We start from the raw sequence: 19,729 nt of genomic DNA on the forward strand, positions 1-19,729 counted from the left end.
TACAATAATATGAAACTGATGGTCTAGTTATAACCATGTGACTATGGACGCTTGTTTTAAAGCTATAAAAGCTTGTTTCTACCAATGAACAATTTAATCTGCCAGTGTGCCAATTAATGTGTCAGATCTTTTCTGTTTAGAGCGGAGATTTTTGATGTAAAATTTAAGTGTGGACCACTCTTTATTTTTAAGTGCAAGTTCCGCCTCTTTACACCTCATGCAGTCTGCCTTTCCTGGAATTTTGCGGTTGTTAATAAACCTCATCATATGCGCCTCCACAGCCTGTATCTCATGTTTGTTCCAGGCCGTCTTCTTAACGTAACCTGTGGGGGGAACACATTAGCATTTTACTCATGAGAAGCACTTGCATCAACAATGCATCAACCAGTGGTTTTATTTCACTGAGTGGTACAGTTCAGTACAGTACGGTTGGGTAACCCTGATCAGGCTTGTGTTTTCACTGCCAATAGTACCCTTACTTGGTAGGCGGGGTGTATGCTGGAAAGCACGACATTTTTGTTAATGTCAGTTTTAATGAACAATAATATCCATTATAAAAGGTATAAGTACAAAGTATAAGAGTCTTATATAAGAAGAAATAAATAAAGCAAGCAATGATTTCAGTCAAAATATGCTACAAAATCAGCGGTGTGCTATCGTAAAATTCAAAATAAATATATAAAGTTAAACATCATTTGTGCTCAGTCAAAACGTCATGACCAGGAACAAATAGATTCATGAGACCACAAATGCATGTTAAAGGGTTAGTTCACCCAAAAATGAAATGTCATTAACTCCTCTCCCTAATGTCGTTCCACACCCGTAAGACCTCCGTTCATCTTCACACACAGTTTAAGATATTTTATATTTAGTCTGAGAGCGTATGCAAGTGTATGCACACTATACTGTCCATGTCCAGAAAGGGAATAAAAACATCATCACAGTAGTCCATATGAGACATCAGTGGGTTAATTAGAGTCTCTTGAAGCATCCAAAATACATTTGGGTCCAAAAATAACAAAAACTACGACTTTATTCAGCATCGTCTTCTCTTCCGCGTTCTTCAAAAAAAGATTCAAACGGTCATGAATCAGTGAATCGATCAATGATTCGAACAAAAACTACGACTTTATTCAGCATAAATAAAAATATCACTGCTGCTTTGAGTACTGAACTTTTTGATTCTGTTCACAGCTGAACTGCTCCGGACTGACAAAATCTGTAACTTTTCTTCTTTACTTTTTGGTGAAGCAGTAAAGCTCATGCCACTATCTGATGTGTAACTCTCTGATGTGTCAGGAATGTACTCTTCCTCACTGACAGATAACTCATCTTCACTCGATCCATCTGAGTACTCAGCAATCTTCCATCTAGCCTTGAAAGACAATGACCATTCAGTTAATTTTATCCTCTACCATAGGCTATTCTCTATTCTATTCTGTTCTGTTCTGATCTGTTCAAGCTATTCAAGTAATTAACACTTACTCTGGTGTTTTTCGCTCTTTTGGATGTTGTGGTACAAGCGGAATGTTGTTCACTAATTGCAAATGGTGCACGATTCCTTCTGATGTCATTTTGAATGTCTGTATGGTCATCATCACTGTTTACACTGGAATTTTCAAAGAGATCATCCGAATCATCACGAATCACGGATCTCTAAAAACAAAAACATCACAATGACAAGTTTTAAATGATCTAAAAAAAGTATGTTTCTCATATAATGAAAAAGAACTGTAGCCTTTTTTACACTTTAAAATGAATGTGTAAAATCTGTATCTTTTAAGTCAACATTTGTTAAACGCTCTATCCATGTCTATCAATTTAAAGGGATAGTTCCCTCAAAAATGAAAATTCTATCATTAACATTACTCATCCTCATGTTGTTCCAAACCCATAAGACCCTTATTCATCTTCAGAAAACAGACTGAAATAATGTTGATGAAATCTGAACTTTTGCCTGTCATTCTAACTCCAGATGGAGAGAAAGAAAGCACTTGGATATCACCAAAAATATCTTGTGGCCAAGAATGTCTTATGGGTGTGAAACGACATGAGGGTGAGCAATTAATTAAAATTAAAAATTTTGGGTGAACTATCCCTTTAACAAAACAGGTCGTGAACCATTACCAAACAATATTAAAAACAAACAATATAGTAACCAAGCACCTTAAGACTATTCCAGTGAAATTAGAAATTATACACCCCTGACTATAACTTAATATTGCAATGAAATTGTATTAGACAATTGTAGATTGTACATCAGATTTATACAGTTAGTTATTAATTGGATTTTTAGCTGTGTTGTATTTTATGCACAATAAACGACTGGAGAATTCCCATGTCACTAGATGAATTTTAATTAAGACCAATCAAAATAAACCGCATATGTACGAAATTGTTGAATTATTCACAATAGCAACTTGCATTTAGAAAACATATTTTAAGGTGGTCCAAAATACTTTTATTTGTCCTTTTAAATGTACTTCACATTATTCAGCTAAAAATAATGCAATTTCGGTATGAGAGTAAGTAAATAAAATTAAATAAAAATACCTTTTTATAAGATGTCATATTTTTAGAACACACAACGCCATCGTCGCTGTCTGAGTAATCAACCAAAGGCTGTTAAGAACAAAAAAGAAATAAAAATATGAAAATGAAGTGGAAAAAAGAAACTCTCTGTCAGACAGAGACACTGAGGCACAGACAGAAAAAGAGGCACAGACAGAGAGGCACAGACAGATAAAGAGGCACAGACAGAGAGGCACAGACAGATAAAGAGGCACAGACAGACAGAGAGGCACAGACAGATAAAGAGGCACAGACAGATAAAGAGGCACAGACAGAGAGGCACAGACAGATAAAGAGGCACAGACAGACAGAGAGGCACAGACAGAGAGGCACAGACAGATAAAGAGGCACAGACAGACAGAGAGGCACAGACAGACAGAGAGGCACAGACAGATAAAGAGGCACAGACAGACAGAGAGGCACAGACAGAGAGGCACAGACAGATAAAGAGGCACAGACAGACAGAGAGGCACAGACAGAGAGGCACAGACAGATAAAGAGGCACAGACAGATATAGAGGCACACACAGAGACAGACAGATAAAGAGGCACAGACAGATATAGAGGCACAGACAGATAAAGAGGCACAGACAGATATAGAGGCACAGACAGATAAAGAGGCACAGACAGAGACAGACAGATAAAGAGGCACAGACAGATAAAGAGGCACAGACAGAGACAGACAGATAAAGAGGCACAGACAGATAAAGAGGCACAGACAGATATAGAGGCACAGGCAGAGACAGACAGATATAGAGGCACAGACAGATAAAGAGGCACAGATAGATAAAGAGGCACAGACAGATAAAGAGGCACAGACAGAGACAGACAGATATACAGGCACAGACAGATAAAGAGGCACAGACAGAGACAGACAGATATAGAGGCACAGACAGATAAAGAGGCACAGACAGAGACAGACAGATAAAGAGGCACAGACACAGACAGACAGATAAAGAGGCACAGACAGATAAAGAGGCACAGACAGAGACAGACAGATATAGAGGCACAGACAGATAAAGAGGCACAGACAGATACAGACAGATAAAGAGGCACAGACAGATAAAGAGGCACAGACACAGACAGACAGATAAAGAGGCACAGACAGATAAAGAGGCACAGACAGATAAAGAGGCACAGGCAGATATAGAGGCACAGACAGATATAGAGGCACAGACAGATAAAGAGGCACAGACAGATAAAGAGGCACAGACAGAGACAGACAGATAAAGAGGCACAGACAGATAAAGAGGCACAGACAGATAATAAATAAACATACCTCAGCTGTGAATCGTGAAGTGCTTGCAGTAGTTACAGAATCCTCAGAGCAGTTCTCTATGGCTGTCATGTTGTCATCATCCTTGCATGGAGGCTGTAATAAAGTTATATAAAAAATAGTTACAAGTCTTTACTTATTAGACAAGGTCCCCACCATGCCAAACCTGTGAAGTGTGTGTACCAAAGGGTTTGAATGGCTTTCCTAAAACTACAGGTCCCCACAATGCACATTACACTGGAAACAGTGTGTAAGACTTTCCCATGTCAAAACCAAATATAAGAAATTAATAGACAGACAGATAAAGAGGCACAGACACAGACAGACAGATAAAGAGGCACAGACAGAGACAGACAGATAAAGAGGCACAGACAGAGACAGACAGATAAAGAGGCACAGACACAGACAGACAGATAAAGAGGCACAGACAGAGACAGACAGATAAAGAGGCACAGACAGATAATAAATACACATACCTCAGCTGTGAATCGTGAAGTGCTTGCAGTAGTTACAGAATCCTCAGAGCAGTTCTCTATGGCTGTCATGTTGTCATCATCCTTGCATGGAGGCTGTAATAAAGTTATATAAAAAATAGTTACAAGTCTTTACTTATTAGACAAGGTCCCCACCATGCCAAACCTGTGAAGTGCGTGTACCAAAGGGTTTGAATGGCTTTCCTAAAACTAAAGGACCCCACAATGCACATTACACTGGAAACAGTGTGTAAGACTTTCCCATGTCAAAACCAAATATAAGAAATTAATAGACAGACAGATAAAGAGGCACAGACAGATATAGAGGCACAGACAGATAAAGAGGCACAGACAGATATAGAGGCACATGCAGATAAAGAGGCACAGACAGATAAAGAGGCACATGCAGATATAGAGGCACATGCAGATATAGAGGCACAGACAGAGACAGACAGATAAAGAGGCACAGACAGATAAAGAGGCACAGACAGATAAAGAGGCACAGACAGAGACAGACAGATAAAGAGGCACAGACAGATATAGAGGCACAGACAGATAAAGAGGCACAGACAGAGACAGACAGATATAGAGGCACAGACAGATAAAGAGGCACAGATAGATAAAGAGGCACAGACAGAGACAGACACATATAGAGGCACAGACAGATAAAGAGGCACAGACAGATAAAGAGGCACAGACAGATAAAGAGGCACAGACAGAGACAGACAGATATAGAGGCACAGACAGATAAAGAGGCACAGACAGAGACAGACAGATATAGAGGCACAGACAGATAAAGAGGCACAGACAGAGACAGACAGATAAAGAGGCACAGACAGATAAAGAGGCACAGGCAGATAAAGAGGCACAGACAGAGACAGACAGATAAAGAGGCACAGACAGATAAAGAGGCACAGACAGAGACAGACAGATATAGAGGCACAGACAGATAAAGAGGCACAGATAGATAAAGAGGCACAGACAGAGACAGACAGATATAGAGGCACAGACAGATAAAGAAGCACAGACAGATAAAGAGGCACAGACAGAGACAGACAGATATAGAGGCACAGACAGATAAAGAGGCACAGACAGATAAAGAGGCACAGACAGAGACAGACAGATATAGAGGCACAGACAGAAAAAGAGGCACAGACAGAGACAGACAGATAAAGAGGCACAGACAGATAAAGAGGCACAGACAGAGACAGACAGATAAAGAGGCACAGACAGATAAAGAGGCACAGACAGAGACAGACAGATATAGAGGCACAGACAGATAAAGAGGCACAGACAGAGACAGACAGATATAGGGCACAGACAGATAAAGAGGCACAGACAGATACAGACAGATAAATAGGCACAGACAGATAAAGAGGCACAGACAGATAAAGAGGCACAGACACAGACAGACAGATAAAGAGGCACAGACAGATAAAGAGGCACAGACAGAGACAGACAGATAAAGAGGCACAGACAGATAAAGAGGCACAGACAGATAATAAATACACATACCTCAGCTGTGAATCGTGAAGTGCTTGCAGTAGTTACAGAATCCTCAGAGCAGTTCTCTATGGCTGTCATGTTCTCATCATCCTTGCATGGAGGCTGTAATAAAGTTATATAAAAAATAGTTACAAGTCTTTACTTATTAGACAAGGTCCCCACCATGCCAAACCTGTGAAGTGTGTGTACCAAAGGGTTTGAATGGCTTTCCTAAAACTACAGGTCCCAACAATGCACATTACACTGGAAACAGTGTGTAAGACTTTCCCATGTCAAAACCAAATATAAGAAATTAATAGACAGACAGATAAAGAGGCACAGACAGATAAAGAGGCACAGACACAGACAGACAGATAAAGAGGCACAGACACAGACAGACAGATAAAGAGGGACAGACAGATAATAAATACACATACCTCAGCTGTGAATCGTGAAGTGCTTGCAGTAGTTACAGAATCCTCAGAGCAGTTCTCTATGGCTGTCATGTTGTCATCATCCTTGCATGGAGTCTGTAATAAAGTTATATAAAAAATAGTTACAAGTCTTTACTTATTAGACAAGGTCCCCACCATGCCAAACCTGTGAAGTGTGTGTACCAAAGGGTTTGAATGGCTTTCATAAAACTAAAGGACCCCACAATGCACATTACACTGGAAACAGTGTGTAAGACTTTCCCATGTCAAAACCAAATATAAGAAATTAATAGACAGACAGATAAAGAGGCACAGACAGATATAGAGGCACAGACAGATAAAGAGGCACAGACAGATATAGAGGCACATGCAGATAAAGAGGCACAGACAGATATAGAGGCACATGCAGATATAGAGACACAGACAGATAAAGAGGCACAGACAGAGACAGACAGATAAAGAGGCACAGACAGATATAGGCACATGCAGATATAGAGGCACAGACAGATAAAGAGGCACAGACAGAGACAGACAGATAAAGAGGCACAGACAGATAAAGAGGCACAGACAGATATAGAGGCACAGACAGATAAAGAGGCACAGACAGATATAGAGGCACATGCAGATATAGAGACACAGACAGATAAAGAGGCACAGACAGAGACAGACAGATAAAGAGGCACAGACAGATATAGGCACATGCAGATATAGAGGCACAGACAGATAAAGAGGCACAGACAGAGACAGACAGATAAAGAGGCACAGACACAGACAGACAGATAAAGAGGCACAGACAGATAAAGAGGCACAGACACAGACAGACAGATAAAGAGGCACAGACACAGACAGACAGATAAAGAGGCACAGACAGATAAAGAGGCACAGACACAGACAGACAGATAAAGAGGCACAGACAGAGACAGACAGATATAGAGGCACAGAGAGATAAAGAGGCACAGACAGATAAAGAGGCACAGACAGAGACAGACAAATATACAAGCACAGACAGATAAAGAGACACAGACAGAGACAGACAGATATAGAGGCACAGACAGATAAAGAGGCACAGACAGATACAGACAGATAAAGAGGCACAGACAGATAAAGAGGCACAGACAGATAAAGAGGCACAGACACAGACAGACAGATAAAGAGGCACAGACAGATAAAGAGGCACAGACAGATAATAAATACACATACCTCAGCTGTGAATCGTGAAGTGCTTGCAGTAGTTACAGAATCCTCAGAGCAGTTCTCTATGGCTGTCATGTTGTCATCATCCTTGCATGGAGGCTGTAATAAAGTTATATAAAAAATAGTTACAAGTCTTTACTTATTAGACAAGGTCCCCACCATGCCAAACCTGTGAAGTGTGTGTACCAAAGGGTTTGAATGGCTTTCCTAAAACTACAGGTCCCCACAATGCACATTACACTGGAAACAGTGTGTAAGACTTTCCCATGTCAAAACCAAATATAAGAAATTAATAGACAGACAGATAAAGAGGCACAGACAGATAAAGAGGCACAGACACAGACAGACAGATAAAGAGGCACAGACAGATAAAGAGGCACAGACAGATATAGAGGCACATGCAGATATAGAGACACAGACAGATAAAGAGGCACAGACAGACAGATAAAGAGGCACAGACAGATATAGAGGCACATGCAGATATAGAGGCACAGACAGATAAAGAGGCACAGACAGAGACAGACAGATAAAGAGGCACAGACAGATAAAGAGGCACAGACACAGACAGACAGATAAAGAGGCACAGACAGATAAAGAGGCACAGACAGATAAAGAGGCACAGACAGATAAAGAGGCACAGACAGAGACAGACAGATAAAGAGGCACAGACAGATAAAGAGGCACAGACACAGACAGACAGATAAAGAGGCACAGACAGATAAAGAGGCACAGACACAGACAGACAGATAAAGAGGCACAGACAGATAAAGAGGCACAGACACAGACAGACAGATAAAGAGGCACAGACAGAGACAGACAGATATAGAGGCACAGAGAGATAAAGAGGCACAGACAGATAAAGAGGCACAGACAGAGACAGACAGATATACAAGCACAGACAGATAAAGAGACACAGACAGAGACAGACAGATATAGAGGCACAGACAGATAAAGAGGCACAGACAGATAAAGAGGCACAGACACAGACAGACAGATAAAGAGGCACAGACAGATAAAGAGGCACAGACAGAGACAGACAGATAAAGAGGTACAGACAGATAAAGAGGCACAGACAGATAATAAAAACACATACCTCAGCTGTGAATCGTGAAGTGCTTGCAGTAGTTACAGAATCCTCAGAGCAGTTCTCTATGGCTGTCCTGTTGTCATCATCCTTGCATGGAGGCTGTAATAAAGTTATATAAAAAATAGTTACAAGTCTTTACTTATTAGACAAGGTCCCCACCATGCCAAACCTGTGAAGTGTGTGTACCAAAGGGTTTGAATGGCTTTCATAAAACTAAAGGACCCCACAATGCACATTACACTGGAAACAGTGTGTAAGACTTTCCAATGTCAAAACCAAATATAAGAAATTAATAGACAGACAGATAAAGAGGCACAGACAGATATAGAGGCACAGACAGATAAAGAGGCACAGACAGATAGAGGCACAGACAGATAGAGGCACAGACAGATATAGAGGCACATGCAGATAGAGACACAGACAGATAAAGAGGCACAGACAGAGACAGACAGATAAAGAGGCACAGACAGAGACAGACAGATAAAGAGGCACAGACAGATAGAGGCACAGACAGATATAGAGGCACATGCAGATATAGAGACACAGACAGATAAAGAGGCACAGACAGAGACAGACAGATATAGAGGCACAGACAGATATAGAGGCACATGCAGATATAGAGGCACAGACAGATAAAGAGGCACAGACAGAGACAGACAGATAAAGAGGCACAGACAGATAAAGAGGCACAGACAGATAAAGAGGCACAGACAGATAAAGAGGCACAGACAGAGACAGACAGATATAGAGGCACAGACAGATAAAGAGGCACAGACAGATACAGACAGATAAAGAGGCACAGACAGATAAAGAGGCACAGACAGATATAGAGGCACAGACAGATATAGAGGCACAGACAGATAAAGAGGCACATGCAGATAAAGAGGCACAGACAGATAAAGAGGCACAGACAGAGACAGACAGATAAAGAGGCACAGACAGATAAAGAGGCACAGACAGATAAAGAGGCACAGACAGAGACAGACAGATAAAGAGGCACAGACAGATAAAGAGGCACAGACAGATAAAGAGGCACAGACAGAGACAGACAGATAAAGAGGCACAGGCAGATAAAGAGGCACAGACAAAAAAAGAGGCACAGACAAATAAAGAGGCACAGACACAGACAGACAGATAAAGAGGCACAGACAGATAAAGAGGCACAGACAGAGACAGACAGATAAAGAGGCACAGACAGATAAAGAGGCACAGACAGAGACAGACAGATAAAGAGGCACAGACAGATAAAGAGGCACAGACAGATAAAGACAGATAAAGAGGCAAAGACAGATAAAGAGGCACAGACAGAAACAGACAGATAAAGAGGCACAGACAGAGACAGACAGATAAAGAGGCACAGACAGATATAGTCACAGACAGATATAGAGGCACAGGCAGAGACAGACAGATATAGAGGCACAGACAGATAAAGAGGTACAGACACAGACAGACAGATAAAGAGGCACAGACAGATAAAGGGGCACAGACAGATAATAAATACACATACCTCAGCTGTGAATCGTGAAGTGCCTGCAGTAGTTACAGAATCCTCAGAGCAGTTCTCTATGGCTGTCATGTTGTCATCTTCCTTGCATGGAGGCTGTAATAAAGTTATATAAAAAATAGTTACAAGTCTTTACTTATTAGACAAGGTCCCCACCATGCCAAACCTGTGAAGTGTGTGTACCAAAGGGTTTGAATGGCTTACATAAGGGGTGTCATGATTCCATGATTACATTAAGGAGTACTTGATTTAAAAAAATATATGATTACTTGTTTAACTGTTGATTAACTGGCAAAATACCCAAAGTGGTGCATTCTATGGATGAGAATCCATGAAACACATTAAACTGCTTTTCTACGGCTGCACTATGCATTTAAACCATTTTAAACTCTTACTTTAGCAAAGTGCTATTGTGAATTCACTAAGTCCACTATTCCATTAAATAAAAGATAAATTAAAGTAAACCTACACTAACACAGAACACTATATTATCTTACTAAATATTCTGTTCATTGAAGTTTGCATGTTTTGACGGCCACATATTCTTGTTCAGGTAGTGACAGTAGCCGTAGCAATTCTGTTGTACAGAAATGGCCAAATGTTAATGATCAAGTGAACATTTGAATTAATTGTTGTTTAGTCAGTATTTTTTAAATATTACATATTTTGACATTTTTGTTTAATAAAACCATACAACTTGATTCAAACTTGAAAACCATAAAACAATGCTTTGATACTTGATTTAAACCAAAATTATTATTGCTTCATTGCTATTATATATGTATTTTAAGCAATTTTAAAGGCTTTTATTCCCTCACATACATTTATCACCAAAAAAAAAAAAAAAAAAAAAAAAAAAATTATTGTAGTGGTGTCATTGCATCACCTGTTAACAATGCCATACCCGCAAAGAAACGTCATAAATTTTATATATATGCAATGACACCACTACAATGGCTAAAATTTCTTATTTGAATTAGAATTTCTTTGGTTTCAAACATAGTTGGAAACATTTGGGATAATGTATGGAGGTCAACAAAAATATAGAGCATTGTTCTAGTTGTTTATTTATATACTTTATCCATTTCCTCTACTGTACAAATTATAAAAGTTGTCAAATTTTGCCAAACCTTTCTCCAAGGCCAGTGACTTCCTCCATAGTCATATGCGAGTTCCTCTCCAGGAATGATATCTCTTGCAGCGAATAGGCACAAACAAGGTTTTCCCTCAACGATAATCCTTTTCATTGTACAATTTGGGTTTATGTGATCATCATATATAAGGCGGCCAAGGGAGCCATCCTCATGAGTACCATCAATGCTTCAGGAAACAAAAAATAATCATTTTGTCTAATAAACCACAGCAAGACAAATTTAAATGTGAACAAAATGAAATAAACTTTTTTTACTGTATATTTTAAAGTGTATTCATTAAACAAACAAACAAAAAACAAAACAAAAAACCCTACCTCCACTTCTTGTTCTGCCAGATGAAGTCAAACATAAAAAAAGTGTCATGATTGGCCTCTCTTCTTTGTTCAGCTTCAATTAAGGTGATCGTTTCTCCCCTATATTCGACAACAAAATCTCCTTTAATAAAAAGAATTAAGGCAAACACTCCAAAACCTGGAAAAAGGGGGGAGTGGGAGAGAGAGAGACAATTGAATTCCTTGCAGACATGTAACTAATACATTTATGGTAAGTAAAATGTAAACAACTTTTAAGCTTTGTAATAGTTTAAGTTAAACTGTTTAACCAATGTATTCAACATGCTTTCACAACGCATGCTTATTTCTTTCATTAATTACAGCTACAATCACAAAGAGCAATTTAAACTGCTGAAACAAACAATATTCTTTATATTCCAATGGACCCAAATTCCATAAAATAATCATGGTTACTTATTTAGTATTTTTAAACCACTTAAATCATAGTTAAAACATATGTTATTAACTTTATATTTAACACTCATGTTACCAATAAGAAACGAGTCCTGCTAGCAATACTAGGCTCTGCTATAAGTTATCATCATGGTAACAAAAATAAGAAATAGCAGATTCATAATTAATTGGTGGAAGATTTCCTATTCATGGCCATTATATATATTTATATTTCCCGGGCCATGTTGGGAGCGCCGTACTTCTAATCACAATCCAGTCACAACAACAAAGTTCTTTACAAACCTAACAGTTACCTTTATAATCGTTTATGTGTTTGGCCTCCAGTGCGTCGGTCTTGTCGATGCCACGGAGAACATGATCTTCCGCTTCTTTTAATGGTTTTATTCTTCTCGGTCTCATTTCAATAGGCCGTCTCTCGTCGGCAAGAAGTCCTCGCTGCAGCCTGAAGCACGATGACGTACTGGATCAGATCCAACGCGTACTGGACGCGCATGCGCGGTGGTTTCATTCACAATTGGATGACGTCATATACGCATGCGCAGTAGAGTTTTGGGGACATCATTGAATGCACAGGAGAGTTTTGCTGGATAGATAAATACTCAAACCGCTCGCGCAAAAATAATGATTAATAACATGCTCATCAGGACACACGTTTTGCATTTTCCCTTGAATGTGTAGGCTACTGGTATTTTAAGCTCTTTACAGATCGTGTTGCATTGTACCTTGAGGATTAAAATTACAGAGACAATTACTTGACTCATTTTTCCTTCCACTCAACAGCAAGTATGATCAGAATATAAAATTGTAACTGTTTTGCATGCATGTACAGCGAAACTATGTAATTTAGGCATCACATTTATGAAAAGATGATTTATTCATCAATAATTACTTAATACTATTTATCAGTACTACAACTACACAGTTTAGAACATCATCTATATACAATAATGATCATACATGTCAAGACTAGCGCATACGCATTATAAATTAACCCAGAGATCGGAATGAATGACGTTGCCATAACGATCCACCATCCAGTACGTATTGGATCTGATCCAGCAACGTCATCGTGCTACAGGCTGCAGCGAGGGGTGTCTCCTCGTCGGTCCTCTGGTTCCAGTAATTCAGCGATGTCACGCGGTCTCACAATCTCCCAACACGCCGCAGTTTATAACACTTACAATACGCAGTAACATGCACATGTAAACACTTCAAATTGTATAATGATGTGAAGTTTTAATTTATCAATAGTTCATTCGACACATTCAATATTATGATTCTGATAAAAAACGTTAACGTTAATTAATCTCATTAGAAAACTCCATTGCATCAACATTCTTAAAAATAATTCGAATTTGTGATGTTTATTTATTGAATTATGTAATTTAATATTTACAAGTAGGTTAATTACCTGTACGAATGTACTTTCCCCGTTGGCAGACACTGTTTAAAGAGTTTTTTGTCGTTTAATTAAGCGATTCGCGCATGAGCAGTTGAAAAAATGTGTACCTTCATGTATTACGTCATATCTGTGTGCATAGGTGCAGTTCCGCGACCAGGCTACAGGGGCGCTGTAGAGCAGTGCAGCCACACACACTCATACACAAAAGTCCGGTTTTTGTTCATGGAGGGGATCATTAAAAAAAACTGCAGTAGGCATATCAGCACCGCCTCCTGAGCCGATTACAAGCAAAACATTGTGGGGACCGGCGATTTGGTCCCCACTATGTTTTTGGTCCCCACTATGTGAGTGTGCAAACGTGTTGAGGACCCCACTATGTAATAAAAACAAACACACACACACACACACACACACACACACACTGTCGTGTGTTGTGCTACGTTTGCTCTGTTATTATTATTGTATTCAGCAGAGTTGTCCAAACTCCACGTGACTCCGTGAGGTTCTCCAGTAAATGTCATGCTCCTGATCGGCTCACTCACACAGCCTGTACTCTAACTGCTGATGTCAGGGGTCAAGAGGTCACAGGTCAGCACCCCGTGGGACATCAGGCCCGTACATTCACTCCTGATGCTGGGTGTGTGTGTGTGTGTGTTCTTAGAGTTTACTTCATACGGACACAGATGTTTATAAGGACATTACAATGCAAACACTTCCTGTGTCTTCATAAGCCAAATTTAAGCCATAAGCTTCAAACACACTGAACAGGTTTTTTTTTATTCTTACTTAAAAATGCCTGTAGTTTTTTGTTATGGTTAGGTTTAGGGTAGGTGTGTGTGTGTGTGTGTGTGTGTGTGTGTGTGTGTGTGTGTGATGGGTGGGTTTGGGGGCAGTGTGGGGGATCGAATGGACAGTTCGTATAGTATAAAAAACATTACGTCTATGGAGAGTCCCCACAAAGATTGTGAACCAGACGTGTGTGTGTGTGTGTGTGTGTGTGTGTGTGATGGGTAGGTTTGGGGTAGGGTTAGTGAGTATAAAAACCATTACACCTATGGAGAGTCCCCCAGAATAACACCATTTCTGGTGATGAGGGCGGAGCCACCTGTCACTCACATGAGATCAGCCAATAGCAAACCGGAACCATCCAATCAAATCCCCACAGACACAATCAAGCCCCGCCCCTACATTTGTTCTTGTTTGCGAAGCGTTTCAATCAGATATACGGCACTGTTTATTGACAAAAAAACTCTTTGTATACACTACGATTCAAAATTTGCTGTCTGGAATAATAATTTTTATAATATAATGTATATTAATATAAAATAATTTATATAAAAATAAAATATTTTATTCATCAAGGACTCATTGATGATAAATTCAGCTTTGATCACAGGAATAAATCACACTTTACTATATATTCACACAGAGAACAGATGATTTACACTGGAGGAATATTACACTGATTACTGGAGTTATGATCAGATAAACAATCCTGACATGCTGCGGAAAAAGACATATTAATGATCTCTGCACTTTTATAATTATGAAACCGTATTATTGTGCATAATTACATTATTTTATTTATCTCGTTATGGGCGTTATGCCACCAATGGTGTTGTTTTGTTTCCAGCATCAGATCATCAAGAAGGATAAAAAAATGATGCATTCATTTTGATGCTGGCAAAATTAGCCAAAAATAAAAAGTTTCTTTGTCCATCCAAATTATTTCAGGATATCAAAAAGGTGTGTGTGTGTGTGTGTGTGTGTGTGTGCGTCAGAAGCCTGCGGTTTGATTTGGGGTGACAGGAAGTGTGTGATAATGAGCTGTTAAATCTCCGGTACCGGAGCATCAGAAGTGTGTTCTGTTTGGGAAGTGTGATGTTTTAAAAGATTCATCCAGCACTTTGACTTAATTAGATGTTATCTTCTGAGCAAATGACACTTGAGCATAAAGGAGCGTCTGTGTGTTAGGTGTGCCTTTCAGTGTGTGTGTGTGTGTGTGTGTGTGTGTGATGGTGCAATAGTGCCATCTATAGCTGCACATGTGAAGTTTCTCCTCTTCAGAAATCAAAAGAACATGTTGTTTTCTTCTGCATTATTATCAGTAGGAAGGCTTTATGTATCTCTGTATGCAGCGCTGATATCGTATGATGACATGTGAGATGAGACCATGATTGTGTGTGTGTGTGTGTGTGTGTGTGTGTGTGTTTTCAGCACAGTTTCAAAGCAGCTTTAATCAAACTCTATGATAACATTTATAATATCTTCATGCCTTCATTTAGCAGATGTATAGTTAATAATATAGTTATATTTTGTGGAGATACGAGCAGATTAGATTTGCTATTTGTAATATTTAAATAGCTTTATGTAGTGACCTATGAAATGCATTTATTTTCTCCCATATTGTGTTTTATTTAATTTTTTTGTTCTTTTTTTTTTAAGACTCCATTTTAATGGTTAATTTAAATTCTAATCATCAAAAATCATTTAGTTACATTAAATCATAAAACATTTTAACTACAATTATAAATGTAAAAGTTTTCTGGGTTCCATTTTAATAGTTTAATTCAATTAAAAATTTTTGAACTCATAAAAATAACAATTTATTCTTGATTGTTATTTCATTCCTGGGAAATCCTTCTTTTCCTCCCAAATTCAGTTTTTTCCAAATCCTGTTACAATTTTTCTGGATATAATTTTTCTGGACTCCATTTAATTGGTTTAATGAAATTTTCATAATCAAAGAGCATGTCTAATTAATTGAATTAATCTATTTATTCGTTATTTTATATTTCTGATTTTTTTTTTTTTTTTTCAGAAATTTTGCGTTGTGCATTTTAATTTTTTTGGCAATCAAATGAAGGCATTAATTTATCTTTTAATCATATTTTAATCAAAAACTAACCTTTTGTCACACAGTGCTGTACATCAAAGCTTTGCTGTTTAAATTAAAACATGGAAGAATGAAATCTATCTAATATTAGAATATTGGCCAACACAAAACATATTTTAGTGCCCTTAGGATTTCTAGAAGTTCAACTAGACTTTTTTTTTTTTGATGAAAAGGAAAAAAATAATAAATCTCCTGGATTTTTCCATTTAAATGGCATGATATGTATGGAAATTCCTGAACTGTTTTTGCATACAGATATTTTTTTTTTATTAGAAGTGAGTGTTTTTTGTGTGTTTACAGTGATACCCAAATATATTGATGATGTTTTTGAGAATAATAGAATAGATGAAATCTCCACACATCAAACACACAGCAGTGCTTTCAAGATCTGTGAAGAACACCGGCAGATTTAAAGGCAGAAAACACAAGACAGATATCGACACTGTGAAATATAATGACGAACAATAAAATATCACTCCGTTCTGCCTTCATGTGCACGCTACAGGACGACTGTGTGTTCACGTCAGTTATTGAACGGTTTCGGTGTGTATTAGTCTGGGTTAATAAAGCTAAATCTAAAGCGTAACCCATGCGTTGAATCCGGAAGCTCTTGTCGATGCCCGGCCCTGAAATGAACACACACTGTCAACCCTCTACAGTGTGAGTAAAACACTCACATATACGAGGAAATGTTCACTCTGGGCGACTAAATATCTATCATTTGCCATTGCCAAATACATTCTTATATCGTACTCGCCTGTGTGTGTGTTTTAAGAATAATTAAGAATAAGTTAGGATGGGTTAGTTGAGATACATTTTCACTCGCTGAACCCGTGAGAGTTTTTCAGCTCATCTGACGACGTACCGAAAGCTCAAGTGTGAAGGCACACAACTCGCCGGCGCTTTACTCTTTACTGAGCCAGTTACACACACACACACACACACACACACACACACACACACACACACACACACACACACACACACACACACACACACGTTTGTTTTTGTGACATATGGGGACATTTCTTAGGCGTAATGGTTTTTATACTGTACAAACTGTATTTTTTTTATCCCTTACACTGCCCCTACCCCTAAACCTACCACACACACACACACACACACACACACACACACACACACACACACACACACACACACACACACACACACACGAGAGAGTCTTGCATACCACACACAAATTGACGCGCTACATGTTAATATTCTTTGTTGTATTTTCCTGTCAAAATACCAGAATTCATTCAGAATTATTCAGCTTCTAAGAATAAGCAGAAGATATGCTGTTTTTGTCCGGTACTGGGCGGAGCTAATGCGAAAAGGGCAATCTCATTGGCTGGTGCTCATCTTTTCCTGTGCCTGTTTTGATTTCAACATATCTGTTCGAGCAAATGCTGTCAACATGCTTAATTTTATTATAATATTCACCAAGATAATAATAATATTAATTTTACTACTATTATCTTATTATTATTATATTACTATTATCTAGTTTTTTTTACAGAAAAAACAACAATTAAGCACCACCACCAGTCCAAAGTTAAATGACAAATATGCATTCATACATGGTTAGCAACAGTTTTAGTTATAATTACTAAAGTTCTGTCATTACATATTTGCTTGATTATCATAATATCATATCATCTAATGCTTAATTAACCTGTATTCATATATATATACATACATTACACTTGTCTGGCTATCACCAGACCAAGCTCAATTTAAGATTGAACTTTAGTCTGAGGAGTCTGCTCTGTATTTTCTACTACACAAGAGGCGTGATCAAGGGGCATAGTTCAAATGAGTCCGTACGCGATTGGATAGTCCTTCAACCAATCAGACCACAAGAGGCGTGATCAACGGGCATAGTTCAAATGAGTCCGTACGCGATTGGATAGTCCTTCAACCAATCAGAGCACAAGAGGCGTGATCAACGGGCATAGTTCAAATGAGTCCGTACGCGATTGGATAGTCCTTCAACCAATCAGACCACAAGAGGCGTGATCAACGGGCATAGTTCAAATGAGTCCGTACGCGATTGGATAGTCCTTCAACCAATCAGAGCACAAGAGGCGGGATCAACGGGCATAGTTCAAATGAGTCCGTACGCGATTGGATAGTCCTTCAACCAATCAGAGCACAAGAGGCGTGATCAACGGGCATAGTTCAAATGAGTCCGTACGCGATTGGATAGTCCTTCAACCAATCAGAGCACAAGAGGCGTGATCAACGGGCATAGTTCAAATGAGTCCGTACGCGATTGGATAGTCCTTCAACCAATCAGAGCACAAGAGGCGTGATCAACGGGCATAGTTCAAATGAGTCCGTACGCGATTGGATAGTCCTTCAACCAATCAGAGCACGAGGCGTGATCAACGGGCATAGTTCAAATGAGTCCGTACACGATTGGATAGTCCTTCAACCAATCAGAGCACAAGAGGCGTGATCAACGGGCATAGTTCAAATGAGTCCGTACACGATTGGATAGTCCTTCAACCAATCAGAGCACGAGGTGGGATCAACGGGCATAGTTCAAATGAGTCCGTACGCGATTGGATAGTCCTTCAACCAATCAGAGCACAAGAGGCGTGATCAAGGGGCATAGTTCAAATGAGTCCGTACGCGATTGGATAGTCCTTCAACCAATCAGAGCACAAGAGGCGTGATCAACGGGCATAGTTCAAATGAGTCCGTACGCGATTGGATAGTCCTTCAACCAATCAGAGCACGAGGCATGATCAACGGGCATAGTTCAAATGAGTCCGTACGCGATTGGATAGTCCTTCAACCAATCAGAGCACAAGAGGCGTGATCAACGGGCATAGTTCAAATGAGTCCGTACGCTATTGGATAGTCCTTCAACCAATCAGAGCACAAGAGGCGTGATCAAGGGGCATAGTTCAAATGAGTCCGTACGCGATTGGATAGTCCTTCAACCAATCAGAGCACAAGAGGCGTGATCAACGGGCATAGTTCAAATGAGTCCGTGCGCTATTGGATAGTCCTTCAACCAATCAGAGCACAAGAGGCGTGATCAACGGGCATAGTTCAAATGAGTCCGTACGCGATTGGATAGTCCTTCAACCAATCAGAGCACAAGAGGCGTGATCAACGGGCATAGTTCAAATGAGTCCGTACGCGATTGGTTAGTCCTTCAACCAATCAGAGCTCGAGGCATGATCAACGGGCATAGTTCAAATGAGTCCGTACGCGATTGGATATTCCTTCAACCAATCAGAGCACAAGAGGCGTGATCAACGGGCAAAGTTCAAATGAGTCCGTACGCGATTGGTTAGTCCTTCAACCAATCAGAGCACGAGGCATGATCAACGGGCATAGTTCAAATGAGTCCGTACGCGATTGGTTAGTCCTTCAACCAATCAGACCACAAGAGGCGAGATCAACGGGCATAGTTCAAATGAGTCCGTACACGATTGGATAGTCCTTCAACCAATCAGAGCACGAGGCGTGATCAACGGGCATAGTTCAA

General features: G+C 39.5%; 2 protein-coding genes across 2 annotated transcripts in view; one reads left to right on the forward strand and one right to left on the reverse strand.

Moving 5' to 3' along the window:
* dph6 (diphthamine biosynthesis 6) overlaps positions 1-19,729 on the forward strand; it is a 228,992-nt gene that overhangs the window by 13,967 nt on the left and 195,296 nt on the right. The gene's annotated exons all lie outside the window — the stretch shown is intronic.
* LOC137090811 (uncharacterized) lies at positions 94-6,310 on the reverse strand. The gene is made up of 8 exons (XM_067454767.1): positions 6,242-6,310; positions 5,835-5,927; positions 4,323-4,415; positions 3,850-3,942; positions 2,554-2,622; positions 1,486-1,656; positions 1,240-1,375; positions 94-323 (listed from the first exon to the last, which is right to left on the reverse strand). The coding sequence occupies exons 1-8, from the start codon at positions 6,308-6,310 to the stop codon at positions 94-96; spliced, it is 954 nt and encodes a 317-aa protein (XP_067310868.1).

The sequence above is a fragment of the Pseudorasbora parva genome, chromosome 10 (assembly GCF_024679245.1).
Source record: "Pseudorasbora parva isolate DD20220531a chromosome 10, ASM2467924v1, whole genome shotgun sequence".
Taxonomy (NCBI): Eukaryota; Metazoa; Chordata; class Actinopteri; order Cypriniformes; family Gobionidae; genus Pseudorasbora; species Pseudorasbora parva.

Coding starts and splice junctions, on each gene's coding strand:
- LOC137090811 (XM_067454767.1), bottom strand. CDS start 6,310: ATGACAGCCATAGAGAACTGCTCTGAGGATTCTGTAACTACTGCAAGC. Junction 5,928..6,241: donor CTTCACGATTCACAGCTGAG/GTATGTGTATTT, acceptor ACTTTATTACAG/CCTCCATGCAAGGATGATGA. Junction 4,416..5,834: donor CTTCACGATTCACAGCTGAG/GTATGTGTATTT, acceptor ACTTTATTACAG/CCTCCATGCAAGGATGATGA.